The sequence below is a fragment of the Lissotriton helveticus genome, chromosome 9 (assembly GCF_964261635.1).
Source record: "Lissotriton helveticus chromosome 9, aLisHel1.1, whole genome shotgun sequence".
Classification (NCBI taxonomy): Eukaryota; Metazoa; Chordata; class Amphibia; order Caudata; family Salamandridae; genus Lissotriton; species Lissotriton helveticus.
Genome location: NC_136070.1, coordinates 1094354240 through 1094373979, shown reverse-complemented (window position 1 = coordinate 1094373979; position 19740 = coordinate 1094354240). Strand labels below are relative to the sequence as shown.

At 41.0% G+C, this 19740-nt stretch overlaps 1 protein-coding gene across 1 annotated transcript in view; it reads right to left on the bottom strand.

The window, feature by feature from the left end:
* The window catches only part of LOC144783216 (uncharacterized), a 70834-nt gene that overhangs the window by 7940 nt on the left and 43154 nt on the right, over nt 1-19740 (bottom strand). Inside the window, exon 4 of the mRNA XM_078662308.1 lies at nt 14059-14127. Within this exon, the coding sequence (XP_078518434.1) occupies nt 14060-14127 (68 nt within the window). The 3' untranslated portion in view covers nt 14059. The remainder of the gene's footprint in view (nt 1-14058; nt 14128-19740) is intronic.

The window sequence follows — 19740 nt, the reverse complement described above, 5'->3', positions numbered from 1 at the left end:
CATCTATAGCACCACATTGCATCCCAATCCAGGTTTCCGCACCATCTTCCTGGTACATCATGGTCCCTGTCGCACTTTCTGTCTCTAAACCGTGCTTCGATCACATCCTGGTGGTGGTTTTTAATTTCTATCTTGATTTCTGGATCCTACGGCCTTTCTGACATCTTTATACCTGCCCTGATCTTTTCACTCTCTTGCTTCTGCTCTCTACTCCGTTCTTGTCTTGTGCCTACTGCCTTTGCTGGTCCTCCCCTTCCCAAGTCCTAGTCCTGCCTTCCCTTTATTGGTGGCTCCCAGATTCCTTGCTCCTGGTTTATTCCTCGCACCTGGCTCTCTCCCTGCACATGTCCTCCTCCCCTGGGCTTCCTCCTCTTTGCGCCCTGAGTGGCTCACAACTGACCTTGCTGCTAAGTCTTCTTGCATGCTATAGTGATCCTTCTGCTATATTTCCAGGCCTACTGTTTGATTTCTGTTTCCATTGTTATTTGATACCATATTCTTGTTTTGAATAGTTATTTGTGTCTGCTGTCTATCTCTTGTTTATCCTGTCTCTTTGTTTCTGTGATTGCCTTGCTCCTAGTCTTGTCTGCTCTTTTCCTCATCTGTCCTCTATGCATTCTCATTAATTAGAGATCTGTGTCCTTTTTTGTGTGCATATTTCTATCCTGCCTGGTTTGGGCGCTAAGTTTTCCGAGCCTTGTTTCAGTACTCATTGTTCTGTGTATCCTAGTCCGGCGCCTGACCTTGATTCCAGTCCTGCTTTTCCTTGAGCCCCGTTTTGTTGTTCTCTGCTGTCCTGCCTTGTGTTTATATTATAATCTTGATTATCATTGTTACCAAGGGTGCCAGTATGTTTCTGTTACACCCACAGAGATTCACCCAGTTCTCCTTTTCCATAAGAGCTGCTGGGTGTCTCCTTGAACTCTGTGAGAGTAGTCTGCTCATTGCCTCCTTGTAAGATCTTTTCACCTCACAGACAGATTACTTCTAAGGAACAGACAAACTATATTGTATACAGTTTGTTTATTGGTTCCCCACTTATACCTTCCTGTTGTTTGTACTTGTGCTGTCTTCAGAGTTTCCCCTGCAGACTTCCTTGTTCCTTATACCCTGCCTGTTCCAACCTGCTTCAGTCTTCAGCTTCCGCCCCTTCCAGGTTCTAGGTACTCTCCTGCAGTGAGCAAGCTTTACCTTGTCCTGAATAGAGCGAGTGTCCATGACAGTATGCCATTGATGATGCTCCTAATCTGAGCAAGATTTTGCTCCTAGTGTGGACATTAGCTAAGGCTAGGGTAGAAAGGACGCCGGGACGCGATGGGATCCGCAGCAGGTATTCCGGCGGAGGACACAGCAGTACCAAATCGGCATAGCAGTGCCTCCACCCCGCGCCCTGAATCTGCCTAAACGTGTTGTAGCAAAGAATTTTTCTGCAACCAAAAAGTGCCCGTGAGCACTGGGACACTGTTATCATTTTTATACACCACACACCTTAGCAAGTGTGTAGGTTAAATACTGTGACACGTGGCATCGATTTTTTTGCCACTCACCTTTCTTTATAGGTCCTGAAGAAAGTCCCGTGATACACCTAGAGAGGACTGAAACATGTAGACCGCCGCACATAAGTCAACACATAAGGAAGAATAATTATAATTCTATTTGTAGTTGCACTTCACATAATTTTAAACAATACCCTGGGCCGCAAAGATAAAATATTAGCTAAGGATTCCCAGAGGTATTTTTTAAATCACCATCTCTCACATCACACTGTTGCATGACACCCGCTCCGCTGTAGTCAGGCGTCGAAGCACAACCAGGTGGCACTCGGCCGCCTGGTTGGGACCCCGATGATGAAGCATGACACCAACCAGGTTGGTGTGTGAGGGGTCTTTTAACAACACCCAATGGGTCCAGTCTCTAGGCCACTAACATAAGTGACTAAGTATATATAAATAACACACACATAGTGGGCTTGTCCACATTGTTTCTATACATTACCCCTGGGGATAGGACACACCCCACATAAAACCCTTGCTCTCTCATTGATTTACTTAGGGTAGAAAGGATTCAATCATAGATCTGATGTCAAGATTGCCATCAATTAAGGGATTTTGTTGCCAATTGTCACCACATTTACATGTATTGGCATTATTTCATTCATCATAATGTTTATATCTGCAAATAATGCTTTTTCATATATTCTGCACTAAAGCAGGTATTTAACATATTATTAAAGCCTTTTATAGTTATAGTGTGGACTTCTTCCTTGGGTGCATCCTTTGTGGAAAAAGGTGTTCCAGTAACCTATACTGAATACAATTATCCCTGTCTGTGTAGGATTGTAACCAGACACACATTATTTCAGGGTAAGTTTTGGGTGATGCATGGGTCACACCATGTCTGTTTCACCAACTCAAGCGAACAAGCTGGCTCAAATCTATGCATGCCTGAGGGCCGTACATAGAAAGGGAATTGTAAAAATATATCGATTCTAGGTCAGACTAAATTTAAAATATGGAAACCTCATGACACTGCCTTTTACTAGGGTTTCATTGTATTTAATTGAAATGGCATTTGCATACTCCTTCATATCTCTAATAGGCACTGAAGTACATTTCATGATGGATAACCACTACCCATTTATGCTTCGTTGGAGGAATGTAGGTTCATGATGTGGCCAATAGGGAAAATGTTTTGATGTCATGAGTGATGAGCAAATGGGTGCCACATGTAGTTTTGTTGAGGCATTGTGTGAAACGATGAGTGAGAGATAGAATCACTTATGCTTGCATACCATTGTGTATTGTTTAGAAAACGTGTGGCTCATTGTGTATATATACACATGTATACCTGCCGAAATGCATTTGCCGAGTGTGTTCTAATAAAGTTTCCTCCGACCTGATCCCCCGCAGTGGCTTCTCTCTTTTCACGGAAGGAGGTGTTCTTGTATTGCTACAACGCGGTTGCCTGTGCCGCGTTTCAGAAGCCCCCGCATTTTCAAGAGGCTCCTTTTCCACAGGCGTGGGCGGCTGCGGCTGCTCCTTGGTTTGTCTCCGAGCTATCGGAAGGCTGGAGCCCACCTGTTATCCGGGAAGAAAGAAACGCGATGCTGAGGAAACCTTTCCTCACACGGGGCCTGGTGCATTGTCATACGGACCCTCATGCAATTGATTCCTCGTGGCACGGTTTATGCGGTGTGGGGACCCAAGGAGGCCTTTGGTGAACAATATTCAGGACAGTGGCAGTGTTTCTAATCTCCCGAATGTCCGAATGCCTTACCAGATTTACACCTGTTTCCAGCTTAGCCCAGCACCATCCAGGGGCATTCTGGGACTTGTGGTCTGCTGCAACATGGTGGGCCAACTATACAAGGACACACCTACTCACTAGAGATTACGGTGCAAGGGTGGAACCAATCAGCGGTGAGGAGGACTAATTAAAGGGAGAAGGGACTCGCCTCCTGGTAACACTCACCTGGCACTGAAGAAGGCAAAACTTGCCGAAATGCATTTGCCGAGTGTGTTCTAATAAAGTTTCCTCCGACCTGATCCCCCGCAGTGGCTTCTCTCTTTTCACGGAAGGAGGTGTTCTTATATACCTGTATATAATGTATATACCTTTATGCGTCATGTGATCTTGGCCTCCTGAAGGCTGAAACGCGTCATGGAGGATACGAAGGGCATCTAAAAAATAAATTAAACCTCGCACCTATCATTGGGTCTGTTTTCGTCTGTTCCAAGGTATTGGATTGCTGTGGCGAACTTTACGTGCTTGCTTTGGTGAGAGAGCCATCGCCGTTTGAGACGGGGAGCCTGTAAAGTTGGTGCGGGCGGGACAACCCGATCACGGCTGTGGTGAGTGCTCATTTATTGCACGTATAGGAGCAAGTAGCGCGCCAGTCAAGGGGCAGGGAGCCAGTGTTCATATAGAGCGGGCGTGCTCGGAATCCGGCATTTCTTTGCAGAGTACTAGTAACCAACAAGATGCTGGCAAGTGCTTTAGAGACACACAGAAAGCAGACTGCTGATAAACTGTTCTTTGCTCAAGAAGGCTCTGGGAGCCAGACTGCCAGTAACAACTCGTGAATAACAGAAGAAATAAAAACACAAGCCTTATTCAATACAATGGAGAAACTTTATAAGAAAGAACTGAACAAATGGTGGGAGGCTGAGTCCCTTCAAAGATATATTGAAGTAAAAAGAGTACCAAGGGGCTTGCGCATATTTACCATTCCAACCTATGAAGATCCTGACTATGAAATGCTGGAGGAATCGTCCAACAACTCATCGGCATGCTCCCTAACTATGATGCGGATCTTGGTGAAATATGCAATTAAGGACAGAGCTAAACTTCTGATAGAAATCGACAAGGTAACTGAGGAACTTAGTCAACTGGTGACCAAAGAAGTGCTTGATGAATATATAAAGAATCTCTCTGTGCGGATGGAGAAATTAGAAGCCGAGATAACTGCCAAAAAGCAAAGAAAATTTCTAAGAGATTTTAAAGATTATCAATCTGGACACACGCTGACATTTCACAAAAAATATGACTATCTATTTGAGAAGAGCCAGGAAGGGGCCAAGGTAACAGCGCATGCTGCACCACCTATGATGGAAGTCAGTGAAAGTGATGTTTATGATAATCTGTCTGATGTATCATCTACAGCGATAAACCAGGAGGTGGCACAAGATCCTCGCAAAAGAAAGAGCAATTTTTTATTACAATTCCAAATGATAAATCAAACCAGAATAGAAGCCCAAGATCAGGGAGCTCAAAGGGCCAGAGGACGAGGCGGCAGAGGAAAAACGAGAGGAATAGGAAAGCCAAAGCTAGGAGGAAAAGGCAAAGAGAAAGCCCCAATGGGAATGGAGACAAGGGGCAGCAAGGAACGAATATGACTGTAGTTAACCTCTCGAATCGGGAAATTTCCGGAGATAAAATTGATGTCCTCTCTCTGGGCCTCTCCTTTTGCCCTACCAGCAATATGAACTATGCACGGAAAAGGATTGATTTGTTTTTTTTCTCGAGAAAATTGAAATTAAAAAAATGGTTCAACACACAACCACAAACACCACCAACGGATACTACATTGGATGCTGTAAGTAACCTCAATGTTGAGGATGTAGCCCTAATAAACGTAATGTTGAATGACACAGCAGACATTGTGGACACTCCCAATATAGACAGTTGGGGGGGTGGATACTAACACCAATACCGGGAGTAAATTCAAACCTAAGTCTATTTTTCTTCCCAATGTGCAGTGTGAAGCGAAAGATTTGTTTGAAAATGGTGTTCTGATGGACTTGAAGAAATTGAGATCAGTCAGGACTCCGTATAATCAAAGAAATCTCACTCCTATCCAGATTAGTGCCATTGAAAATCTAAAGGCGGATGGCAGTATTGTCATTCGCCAGTCAGACAAGGGGGGGAACGTGGTGGTTTTGGAAAAGAACAAGTACCTGGCTGAAGGTACACGACAATTAAGTGACACAGCATGTTATTGCAAGTACAATATGGCAGAAGTATTAAAATATAATACCACGTACAGGGAACTACTTGTAGAATGGAGGGCGAAAGGCTTATTGGAATGGGAAGAATACCATTACCTCCATTGTGAACACCCTCATATCCTTATCTTATATCTCCTGCCTAAACTCCATAAAAACTACCATGAACCCCCGGGCAGACCAATTGTTTCTTCTATGGGGTCCCTTTTGGAGAATACCTCTAGATTTATTGATTCTTTTTTAAGACTTTATGTAATGGCACTCCCTTCTTATCTAAGAGATACTACCCATTTTCTAACGATCATACAGGGTATACATTGGGAAGAGAGCTTCATCTTGGTTACCCTTGATGTTAGTAGCTTGTACACGAGCATTAAACATCAGCTAGGGTTACAGGCCATCAAACACTTTTTTTAAACTCGTTCAATATCTCTGCTCGACCACTCCAATATGAACATTACTATGATTGAATTTTGTCTTATGAACAACTTTTTTATTTTTGATGGTTCCACCTACAGGCAGTCACAGGGCACTGGGATGGGCACCTGCTTCGCCCCCAGCTACGCGAATTTATTAATGGGCTGGTAGGAGGAGCAGGTGGCCGTGCGAAAGGAAGAATTTAACAGCAATGTAGCCCTGTGGCTGCGTTATATTGACGATATTTTCGTCATTTGGAGTGGAGATGAACAATCAGCAAGGGAGTTTGTAACGAAACTCAACACCAATGATTTGAATTTAACCATTACAGAGAATATAAGTAAACTAAAGATTGAATTCCTTGATGTGTCTGTTGAAATTAATGGAAACATAATTGAAACCAAACTATTCCGTAAAGAGACCGCATGGATTAGTATTCTGAGGGCCAATAGCTCACATCCACGGAATTTGGTACACAGTATCCCCTACAGGGAATTACTGCGGGCCTAAAGAAACTGCAGCACAGTGGAAACCTATGAGCATGAGAAATCCACAATGTGTGATAAGTTTAAAGAACGTGGCTATAGTGCTAAAATCATCTCCGATGCTTGCAACAGGGTAGAAGAGGTCACCAGGAATGATCTCTTGTATCCCTCTAAAAAGAAAGAATCTACAGAGAATGTAAGATTCATTACAACCTACTCAGGACAAGCCAAAAATATTCGAGAGATTTTTAAAAAACACTGGCATGTTCTGCTAACCGATGAACAGCTGAGAAAAGACTTGGAGAGCAATTCCCAAATTACAGTCCGGAAGAGCAGATCACTGAAAGACGAGCTTAGCAATAATCATGTGACACAAGAGAATAGAGGGGGACCTATAAGAAAATCTGGATTTAGATGCTGCAGAAAGTGCAAAACATGCAAAGGGAGCTTCGATTGTGATAAGTTGACTGTACCCAACACGGGTAGAGCATTTGTGATTAAGAAAAATCTTACCTGCAACACAACATATTGTGTGCATATTTTGATCTGCCTGTGCAATAAATGGTATGTTGGAAGCACTAAACATCAAGCCAAAAAGAGAGTGCTAGAGCACCTACGTGCAGTGAGGAATAACAACAAACTGTATCCTGTAGCTCGCCACTTTTATTCACACCACTACCAAGATGAGGCTGGAGTACGCATGGTTGTTATTGATAGTGTTGATCTTGGGGTGAGGGGTGTCGACCGTGAACTGTCTTTGAGGAAACTTGAATCCACATATATTATTGATTTTGAGAGTGTTGTACCTGATGGACTCAACATCAATGAGGAACATTTGTATGATATATGAACTTTCTTGCAATTTTCAGTACTGCGGCTGCTTTTGAGTAATTTTAACTTTTTATTTTTTCAGGTTTTTTCTCCTCGTCTCATTTTTTGGCCATAGCAGTACCTTGTATTATACCTTTTTGAATGTATATATCTATGAAGGAATTACCTGCGAGAGCAGGAGCTTGGATGGTGTAATCTGCTTCTCATGATGGGACAATTTTTGAATATTTGGTGGCATACAGTCCACTTGGGCGGGATATTGTGGCACATATGTTATTGGTACAGGGATGATGTGGCAATGGACTTCTATTACCTTAAACATCAGCAAGCGCACTTGGGCGAGACTCCCTTGAGCCTACAAGTACATGTTATTATGTGCACAGTGGCCGTTACCGAGGCTGACATTATTGATATTAGGAGAGAACATCGTCCTTTGTCTCACACGATTGGCTCCCAATATGACTTATACCACAATCAAAGTTTTATTACTGCCTTCGTCATGTACAAATAATACTCTTGTATTTTATAGATTGTTAACTCTTTGTATATTAACATTGAGAAATGGCCGCTCTGTTTACATCCAGCGAGGAGTAACCTGCACAATAGTCCTATGTTTATTTTCATGACTATGGGTTTAAATGTGTTCTTGTGTATGGAGATCTACAAGCGTGATCAAGGCTTAATTGCCGAAACACGTTGTTTTTACCAATAAACCTATATTTTTGTTACCTGCAAAGGAAGGTGTCCGAGCAATCTTTTGGATTTGATCGATTGCGGAGAGTGTATCAGGGACTTCCGGTGTCCCAGCTCGGACCGCCCGAGACAGCATACCGACGTTTACCGGAGATCGCTGAGAGAATATAAATATATATATATATATATATATATATATATATATACTAGCAGCCCATCCCGACCTTGTCCGGGTGCAACAGGCTTCCCCGCCCCCCGCCCGCCCCGACATTGTGCAGCAGCCCGGGCCCCTGTTCGGCCTGTCCCCTGCCTGCCCCGACCCCCGCCTGCCCCGACATGGGTCCCCTTACCTGAGCCGCCGCTCCTCCCGCCTGTCCGCTGCTCGCACCGCCGCTGGCCTGTCCGCTGCTCCTCACGTCACTGCTCCTCCCCTGCGCCATGTCCGCCGCTCCTCGTCGCGCTCCTGGAGGCCGCTCGGCCCCGCGCTCCTGGCGTGAGCACACACGTCGCGGCCGGCACTACTTCGGAGGGACTACTTTTATTTTTACTTAAAAAATTTCAAATAACGTTTTTTTTTACATTTATATAGCCTATAACCATCTACACACCCTGACGATTCCAACGGTGTATCGGGTGTGTGGATTGGCCCTGTGGTTCCCGAGTTTACCCGCCTCAAAGGCTGAAAGTTCTTCCTTTATTATAGTAGTATAGATAGATTATATATATATATATATATATATATATATATATATATATATATATATATATATATATATATATATATACTATACATATATTACCTACTGGCGGTCGCCAGTAGGTAGTTATAGTTAGGACCTAGTTTCCTTGGGAAATCCGCAACATTCTATTGGGAATAACTTTGGCGCCGGTTGATGAATCTCCGCGAATTTCTCAAAGAAGATGGCCCGCTCCTTCCCTGAAAGTCTCGGGAAGATTCGTTAAGCGGGGGCTGAGAAAAAAGGGTGGTCCCAAAACGTGTTTTCCCCATGTTAATTTCCATAGAACGATTAGACACGGCTACAGCCCGAACCGCTGAACGGAATTACACCAAATTTGGGAAAATGGTAGGGTCTGGTACGCAGATCATGCTTTTGTTTAAATGGTGTAAATCCCTCCAGTAGTTGCTGAGAAAATTAAAGTTGAAATCAATTACATATCTATAAGCGCGCACCGTGCGCGCACCGTGCGTGCACCTTGCCGTGCACGAGCTTCATGCTGATTGGCTGCCACTGTCTGTCAACACTCCAAAACAGAAATTGATGGCAGCCATCTTGTGCCCCAGTAGACTGAGGCACAAGAAAGCAGAAAAAAAAGAAAAGTGTAGAACTCAAAAAGGGGGCAGGGTAGAAGCACCCTGACCCCCTAGGCCTGCTCAGGGGGTCCCACAGGGACCCCCAAGGCGGATTTTTTTTTTTTGCCTTGGGGGTCCTTGTGGGAACCCCTGGGCAGGCCTAGGGGGTCAGGGTGCTTCTACCCTGCCCCCTTTTTGAGTTCTTAAACTTCTCGAGCACGAGCTGCATGCTCATTGGCTTTCAACACTTCAAACCAGGAAGTGTTGGCAGCCATCTTGTGCTCGGTAGACCGAGGCACAAGAAACAGAAAAGCAAACGTGTAGAACACAAAAAGGGGGCAGGGTAGAAGCACCCTGACCCCCTAGGCCTGCTCATGGAGTCCCACAAGGACCCCCAATTCCAAAAATGTTTTTTTTTTAAAACGGTATGTTTATTTAAAAATTACCCCCCAGGGGGACCAAATTGTGGGGGCATAGTGATAACGAAGTGGGGGGGTGCCCAATCCCCCCCCCACACTGCCCCGGGGACCGCCGCCCTCCGGGGCAAAGCAACTCAGCCCCCTGGCACATACTGGAGGCTCCTGGTGGGCTAGTTGCCTCCCAGGGACCCCCAGTATGCAAGGGGAATTAGTTCCCCCTCTACAAACGCACCCGTGGGCTGTGCTGCAGAGAGGTGTAAAAAAGGGTGTGTCCTCATTACACCTCTCTGCAATGCAGCCCCCTGGGGAATACTGGAGGTTCCTGGTGGGCTAGTTGGCCCCCAGGGACCCCCAGTATGCAAGGGGAATTAGTTCCCCCTCTGCAAACGCATCAGGGGGCTGCGTTGCAGAGAGGTGTACAAACATTTTTTATCAATTTATATTAAAAATATGTAATGTAATTTAAAAAATAATATATCTAAAAATATAGTAAATCAGTATAAAAAATATAACAATTATTACATTAAAAAATTTTCATTTACAAAACCATTGAAATACACTGAAAAAACCATAGGTTACAGCCACGTTATAGTTAGGAATTAGCATTTAAAAAACCTTTGAAATTCACTGAAAAAAACATAGGTTTTACACACGTTATAGTTAGGAAGTAGCATTTACAAAACCTTTGAAATTCACTGAAAAAAACGTAGGTTTGACACATGTTATAGTTAGCTGGACATTTCACTCATATAAAACCATTGAAATTCCCCCGTTATAGTTAGTTCAGCTAACTATAACTCGCGCGCCCGCAATGCACTGCTGATGACATGGTCAGTGACATCACTCATGACATCACTGATGACATCTCAAATGACATCACTGATGACATCCCTGATGAAATCATCCAGTGAATGGGTGTTTTTATGAAAATTAAATATGTTTTATATATGTATATCTGAAGGTTGATGGAAGAAGAAATGGGTATATAAGTGTATAAATGGCTGTTTTTTTGCTGAAAAATAGAATGTATAACTGCCTGATTAAGTGTATCTTAATGAATACATGGGTTAGTGAGTAATGTTTAAATATATACATTTCTGTATCAGTCTCTCACTTTCTGTATAAGTGGCTGCATGTGTTCGTGAGTAGCTATATGAGTGATACATGAGTGTCTATATAGGTTATTGTTTGTTTGATTATCAGTAGGTGTGTCTGAGTGTTTGAGTGTCTGTATGCTTCGTTGGGAGGTCTTACGTAGTGCATAGATGCATGAATGAGTGACTTACTGCTTCTATGTGTTGAAGGCAGCATATGTGCAGGACTGTATGGGTGGATTATTGTGTGTGGTGAGTAGCTATATAGGTAATTATTTTTTTTCTTTTCTGTATGGTGGATGAGTGTATATATGGGTGTGTTAGTGAATGAATGACTGTTTTAATAGTGTATTTGAGAGTAAGTACATATGTTTTAAACTAGTACATATGAGTTTTGTGTGAGTAACTCTATGGATGAGTGTCGGTGTGTAACAGGATGATCAGGATGTATCAGTGTATGAGTACATATGATGAGTGAGTACATTTATGAGTGACTGTATATGTCTTTTGATGAATGAGTGGATGTGTGTATAGATCTTGGAATTACTAAGTAGGTGTGTTGTAAGTGGCATTGGTATGTCTATTGTATTGAAAATGTTATTTTCTATTTTTGAATGTGTGTAATAAAGGTTATATTAGGGTGAGAGAAGGTCTGCCACTCTTCCACAAGGATGATGTCATCAGGGATGTCATGAGTGATGTCACTGACCATGTCATGAGTGATGTAATATGTGACATCATCAGCAGTGCATTGCGGGCGCTCGAGCTATAGTTAGCTGAACTAACTATAACGGGGGAATTTCAATGGTTTTATATGAGTGAAATGTCCAGCTAACTATAACATGTGTCAAACCTACGTTTTTTTCAGTGAATTTCAAAGGTTTTGTAAATGCTACTTCCTAACTATAACGTTTGTAAAACCTACGGTTTTCTCAGTGAATATATATATATATATATATATGAAATGAAGCTCCCAGTCGCTACTTCCAATCCACTCGGACCGGCGAAGCGGAGACAGAGACAGACCACAATTCAGGTAACAGTTTCTTTTACTGCAGCATACAAATGGTAGTTAAAACAGAAATGACGCGTTTCGGGCGTAACCGCCCTTGTTCACATGCAGTTAGTTACAAGTCTGAATAACTTTTTATAATGCAAGTCACTCCGCCTACCTCCCGCCTCCAGCTTGGTCATGTGACCCATGAACATGAACAAAATACTGTTTACCCGAAATCTCGAGGGCTAGCAGCTTATATTATAAGTTAAATTAATATAAATATTACAGTGTTTCCTATAGTAGTAATTTTGTATTATAATCTGCATAAATGCAATTATTTAACATTGAATGGAAAACACAGCACATAATGTGGCATCATATAGTATAGAATATATTCGAGTTCTCATGTAATATATATATATATATATATATATATATATATATATATATACATTTTAACCTATTTAATTCAATTGCAAATGTTTTGTAGTACAGTATATATGTGTGTTATCTCCTCTTGATTATGGTGTTTTCTCTTTATATTCCTTTTTTTTAAAGTTGATCTATCCTCAATGACATACAAGAAACGCCAGGCAAATGTTTAGGGGTAGGCAAAATCATGGAGTTTCACTCCACGGAATTCCATGGAGTTACCTAAAAACTCAGCGAGATTCAGCAGACTGACATCATTTCAGTACGTAGTGCTGCTTGTGCCGATTTTTAGTGCTGGGAGCGAGCGACAACACATGGTGTGTCAGAGGGCGCTGCTTCTTCCTGCCGCTCAAGTCGATTTTCTACTTGAGCTGTAGCTTTCTCAACACTAGCAAAAAAGACACTGGTTGTCACTACGGGCAAAGTGTAGCCCTGTAGTTCCACGGAAATAGTTAGACAAAACCTCAACCAGTAAGGTTTATGTTGCGATTAACACATTTATTCAGTAATTCAGCATTCAGCTACATGCAGGTACTTAAGGACACCGTATAAGATGTGTGTATTCTAATTAGATTGTGTATATAAACATATTCATGCTTCTAAATTGCTTCTATTCAAATGCCTGATAACAGTGCACAGCCTTATTCACTACAGGACGAGCTTCTGATTTCTCTTCAAAGTCTCCTTTGCACATGGGTTTCTGTCTTTTGCCTTTGTGGAGGGTAGCAGAGTGTCAAGTGGTCGAGGTGTGAACTTACTACAAGGCTGTGAGGCACCCCTGTGGTTGGAGTCCCTCCAGCCACAGACAAAAGACCCGTGCTTCATAAACTGAGAACATTACTTGGTTGTATTAGGCACCACAAGCAACATCCTTTATGTTATTAATTAAAAATTAGAATTAAAAAGAATAAGAAACACAAAATGCATTATAAACCTGCGCCCCAAACCTTGATCTGTCACACTCCACCTCAAGAAACCTACACTGACTGCCTGTTCAGGCCAGAATCAACTTTAACATACTAAGCCACACACACAAATGCCTGTAAGGTGTTGCATCCGCCTACCTACAGTAAAAATCTCACACTCAACCTGGACTCCATCACCACATTTGACACACCAATGCCAACCATTCCCAGAACTGACTGCAAACAGAGTGAAGACAGATATTTTCATTCAAGGGCCCTTGACTACCACTGAACTTAGGTGCCCATCACCACTCACTGACCAAGTAAATCCTCATGAATCATCCCCCCATAATGACCCCCAATGAATATGTTGTCTGTTACATTTCAAAAACTATAACATAACATAACATTACAAAACATAGCATAACATAACATGTGAACTACTCACAATGTCTATATTGTTTCTCTGAAGCTGCCTAAAAGCAATTAAGTTATGAAGTGCTCACCTTTTGCACATAATAAACACAACGCATAAACAGATCAACTGAAACCATTAAATTATTATACATTTCACTCAACTTCCTTAAGCAGTTTTTTGCCCTGTGTAAATTACTCCTTTCAACAAGACAGTTATTACATAATGAACATGACTATATCATTACGTGCCATATGTTGACAGGAGTCATGATCCATTCACCTGGTTACCGCTTATATATTATCACAAAGATAGGATTGTGTTTTTTATAAAATGAGTGGGTACATTCCTATTAAAAAAGTTTGTAAAATTTTAAAAAAAACTCCACCATGGTTATGACAATATACTTTCAGCACAGAAGCTGAACGTATATTTAGACACAAAACACAGAAACAAATAAAAGGTTGGGAACAAATAATTTAAAGGCAAGCATGTTCTTTTTGCTAAGCTCCCAAGCAACATTGTTTACCACTGAGTAGAAAAATATCACCAACCTCATCTCTTCCTGTAGATCCTCCTCATCCTCAGAGCTTTGAGGCACATATGTGATCTGTGTTGGAGGCCTTTTCCATCAACACCAGTGAGTGAGAGAGAAATCAGATGTCAAGAGGAACATGTTATTTGCTGGTTTTCTTACAGAATGAGAAGTCACAATTTTAATAAATCTTTTTGAGTGTATTCTAGACTTTTAATTCAAAGCTAGTCTACTAAAGGCATGACTTGGGATGGTTATCCCACCGAACAGTAACTTCAGGTTCGATTTCCAGAAGAATGAATAAACACCCAATAATTTCCAATGAGATTTACTATTATGATTTTTCCTGCTAACTCATTAGTTGTGGATATCCAGTAAGCCTTCCTGAATGCTATTATTCGGTAGCTAGATAAGGCCATCACTAATTTAAATAAAGTTTTATCAAAAGTCTGTGACCATGATAACACCAGTGGTATTTCAGTGACGCTATCATTATTTTTCATGCTACATAAACTGTATTGTGTATTTTCTCAGAGTTGAGCTTCTGGGGGGACATGACCATTTAGATTTTTTTTTACTGTGATTCTTTTTCAAAACATAAATGTTTAACAATATAAACTAGAGACATACACTGCTGCAATCACTTGCATATGTAGTACCTAAACACTTTAGTTCTTTTGTGTTTGAATGGCAATTTCCTTCCTTTGCTGTTTTAAACGTGCACAGTTCTCATAAAAACTCTGTTTGGATTGTAAGGATGAACCATTTTAAGGCTTTTTAAACAAATCGCCGAGATATCCTGGGATTCAAGTTCAGATGCTTTGGTGAGTGATTTTAGATGATGACGTAGAACAATATGGATGTGCTTACAGGTAACTTAACCAAAGAGCAACCAATGAGGGTTAGATTTGCTATTGACCTTGACACTAAGTAGCAGAAATACAACAAACAATTTAAAAATTCCTATTGTAGGATGACCAAACACACTACCTATCATTGGATCATTTGATAAAGTAAAAGGAGGAAACCCAGGAGCCCCACAGTGGGAAGCTGTAATAGTAAGATAAAAGGTGCATGTCTCTTTAATTGACACTTTTAAAGCCCTGCCTTACATCATCAGTGTATTTCTAATTCACATTCATAAACAACTGTTGGTCTCAATGGCTCATGCTCAGTATTAGCTCCTCAACCTTACTTCCTTCCTCAAAGCATGTGACTGTTGTCGCTAGGAAGGTTTGCCACCTGAATCCTGGCTTCCTTTTTCTGGATACTTCAGCAAACAATGCTTAGCTATAAAAAGCAGTACTTAAACAATGGTTATTCATGACCTGCGCAGCTTTCTGGAACGAATGTCATATGCTGACTTTTAATGACTTAAAAGAAAATCAACTTGTTTGCCATTTGCCAAGCCTGTGTTTAATTTATGAACTGTGTTTGTGCCCTACTGTGTTTGTGCCCTACTATGCAAAGTGCTCAGACCTGGATTTTTGCACATGCAATAAGCTCCAGATAGCATCTGGAGGAAATTGTGCGGGCAAAAAAGGGCAGTGAGAAAGTTTATGTTCACAATCAATGGAGGTAAACACCGTCTTTGCTATTTATTCACAAATGCAAGACCAAAAATTTGGAATCCGGTGTAAAAAACAACCTGATAACGGACACAAATTTCATCAAGCATTGTTGGCACCCGACTCCTGTGACATTCAGAAAGAGAGAGAAATTAGAGAAAAGAATCTGTATTTAGGTGCCCCCATTGTGCACATGAATCGATATCGTTTTTAGGGAAAAATCCTATTTTGTTTGTTCTCCACAGGGAAATATTTTTTTCTAGGAGGAGCCACTTTCTCTCTATGTAATCTGGAGGTATTTGGGCGTCCTTCAAACCATATTTACACAGTTACAAAAGCCTTTGCAGACGCTGATTTTATTTCTTTTTTTAGGAATGATTTTTATTACGTTTTCAATATCAAAAGAACAACAGGTGCCAACCACAGGGGGACTTATACAAAACCTATCAGGCAAATAAAGAGAGAAGCGACCTAAATAGAATAAAAGGAACCAACAGTCCATTAAAAAGATACCAAACTTCATAATTGCCTTAGTAATACATGTTTTGTTGGTTTGAAGATCAAATTAGAAAACCAGATCTTATAATACTTAGCAGAAAATAGGGGGGTAAAAGCATTGTGCTAAACAAATGGGCCTACAAACCTGCAAGGTTAAACGGACCAGCCCTGAGGAGCAGCCACCTCCACCCACCAGCCCTGCACAGGATCCCAGATCCGCCCTCACCATATCCTCCGAGGACCGTTCTCAGTTAAGACCATCTCCAACCAATGTAAATTAAAAAATTCCCGCCACCAGATCCATGGATCGGTAGCCTCACTAGAAAGCCAGAATCTTTCCGGATCCAGTTTAGCTAATGCTATAGAAAAAAAGTATAGCCCAGATAAGTAGGAAAGAATAGCTGGTGAATGAGCCAACATAATCTGCTTCGGATCTACCCAAACCACCATTTTAGAGATGCACCGTAATTTGCTGAAGATAAATTCCCAAAATACCATAGTAGACTTAGAGAGAGAACATCTGAATACGAGAAGTCTCGAGACCCTACGGAGATTGGTGGATACACAGCGCCAATATAGGGAACTAGTGACTGATGAGGCAAAGACTCAAAACCTGGCCACCCTTCACCGCCTGTACGATGTGGGGGATAAATCAGGCAAACTCCTGGCGTGGCTTAGTAGAAACTAACGGGCAGCGAGATGGGTGGAACATGTTAGAGATGCAGAAGGGGTGCTTGTTAGCACAGATGTACACATTGCCGAGACTTTTGCTACCGACTACGAACGCTTCTGCACCGCCAGAGACTTAGGCACGTGCGAAGCTGCTCTTCAATATATGGAACAGACCGATCTTCCCTCGTTAGATCCTGAGGCCCTTAAGACGCTCGAGGCTGACATCACGGTGGAAGATAGCTCTGTAGCCATTGCTACACTGAGGTCTGGAAAGTCACCGGGACCAAATGGTTATCCGGCAGAATTTTTCAAGTGCACGACGGACATTTTGGCTCCCCACTTGAGGAACCTCTTCCTAGGAGCATATCAGGAGGGGAGGCTCCCCACAGACCTCTCCATGGCGACAATCATCCCAATTCATAAAGAGGGCAAACCACGGGAGGACTGCGCGTCCTACCGACCCATTTCCCTCCTAAATACTGAGGTGAAACTCCTCGCGACTGTCTTGGCGCTACGATTGCGGTTGGTGATCCCGGACCTAATACATTTAGATCAAACCGGCTTCCTGCCAGACAGGGCCACTAAGCTAAACCTTAGACGCACCCACAACTGGCTGCAGGAGGTGAGAGATAGAGAGCCACCACACTGGTTTCTCTCCCTTGACGCAGAGAAAGCCTTCGATGCAGTCCACTGGCCGTTCCTGGAAGGTGTCCTACAAAAATTTGGTTTTGGCCCTAAGTTTCAGACTTGGGTCCGGCTCCTCTACACCGTGCCACGAGCTAAAGTGAAGGTAAATGGGAGACTGTCACGTGAATTTCAGATCCAGAGAGGGACACGACAAGGCTGCCCTCTGTCACCCCTCCTATTCACACTTACCATCGAGGTCCTAGCAGCTAGGATCCGGCAAAATCCAGGGATCACTGGATTCAGAAGAACCGATACGGAACTGGCTCAAGAGAAGCTATCCCTACGAATCGATCCTATACGACCCTAGGGGCAGTGACAGATGGATGACGTTGCCAGGGCAACTGATTACGACAACGGAGGGCTTTCAATATCTTGGGATTTACATCACCCTTGATAGGAAACTCTCGCTCCAGAAAAACATAGAGAGTATCATGCTGAACTCCACAGCTGACATGGAGCGCTGGAGACGGATCACTGACATAATATCGACCTCACAAATATCGAGATACAAAAATATCGAGTGAAAAATATCGATTGACAAAATATCGACTCCCTATCTTCAAACAGGTAAGTACCAAAATATCGACTCCAAAATATCGACTTACAAAAATATAGACTGTCAAAATATCGATTTTTTTAAATGTCTTAAAATTAAGTTAAAACTAATATAGTAATAAATATATTTAATATAAACTTAGAAATAATGATTAAAAAAATGTAATTTTAATAAATAATTTATATAATTAAAAAAATTATATCACCAAAAATAATACATATATATATATATATATAAACATATTAATAAATAAACATATATAACATTTTTAGCATAGCATAGAAAATGGTTAAAATTTATTGTTACAACTATAGTGAGTTCAACATTAGCAAAAGTGTTGGATAGCGTAGAGGTAAAATTTACTATTCCCACTCCAGTGGGTGCAACAGTAGGGAAAGCGCTGGATAGCGTAGGGGTTAAAATTACTATTCCCACTCCAGGGATGTATGACGTCACAAAGCATACTTTTACAACGCCTACCATCACAACAAAACTTTTACAACGCAAAAACTTTTACAACGCATACATTTACAACGCAAGATTTTACAACGCATATACCTTTACAATGCATACCATTACAACGTAAGTATTGGTAAGTATATAATAATTTTTTTAATATAAATTAATTAAAAATATTATAATATAATTTAATTTTATTTAATTTTATTTAATAAATTTAATTTAAATGTAATTTTACTTTATTCTTACAAAGTACCCCTGTACCCCAAAAACCCAAAACTGACCCTGAACCCTAAAAATACCCCTTTACCCAAAAACTGAAAACTGACCCTGAACCCTAAAAATACCCCTTTACCCAAAAACTGAAAACTGACCCTGAACCCTAAAAATACCCCTTTACCCAAAAACTGAAAACTGACCCTGAACCCTAAAAATACCCCTTTACCCCAAAAACTGAAAACTGACCCTGAACCCTAAAAATACCCCTTTACCCCAAAAACTGAAAACTGACCCTGAACCCTAAAAATACCCCTTTACCCAAAAACTGAAAACTGACCCTGAACCCTAAAAATACCCCTTTACCCAAAAACCCAAACATATAACATTTTAAAAATAATTATATACTTACCAATACTTACGTTGTAATGGTATGCGTTGTAAAGGTATCTGCGTTGTAAAAACATGCTTTGTAAATGTATGCGTTGTAAAAGTTTTTGCGTTGTAAAAGTTTCGTTGTAATGGTAGTGCATAGTAAAAGTTGCGTTGTAAACGTTGCATACCCACTCCAGTGGGTGCAACAGTAGGGAAAGTGTTGGATAGCGTAGGGGTTAAAATTACTATTCCAACTTCAGAGAGTGCAATAGTAGGGAAAGTAAATACTTCACAAATAGATATAAATAACATAAATAGTAATACCAATTACAAATAATTAAAATATTTTACAAGTGTATAAAATATATTAAATATTTATTTATAAATACAAAATAAAATTATTTAATTATAAAAATTGCCTACTCATACTAATTAATTACCTATTAACAATAAATTAATTTACAATTTAAAAATTAATCAATTAATTTTAATAAAAAATTATATTTTAATTTATTTCCTATTAATAATTAATTAACACTTAATTCAAAATAAATACCAATAAATTAAATGACATATTTAATTAATCAGAATTAAATTACTTCCCACCCTATTCCCCTATAAACCAACAACCCGCTACAGAAAATAAATTAATGAAATTAATATATTTATC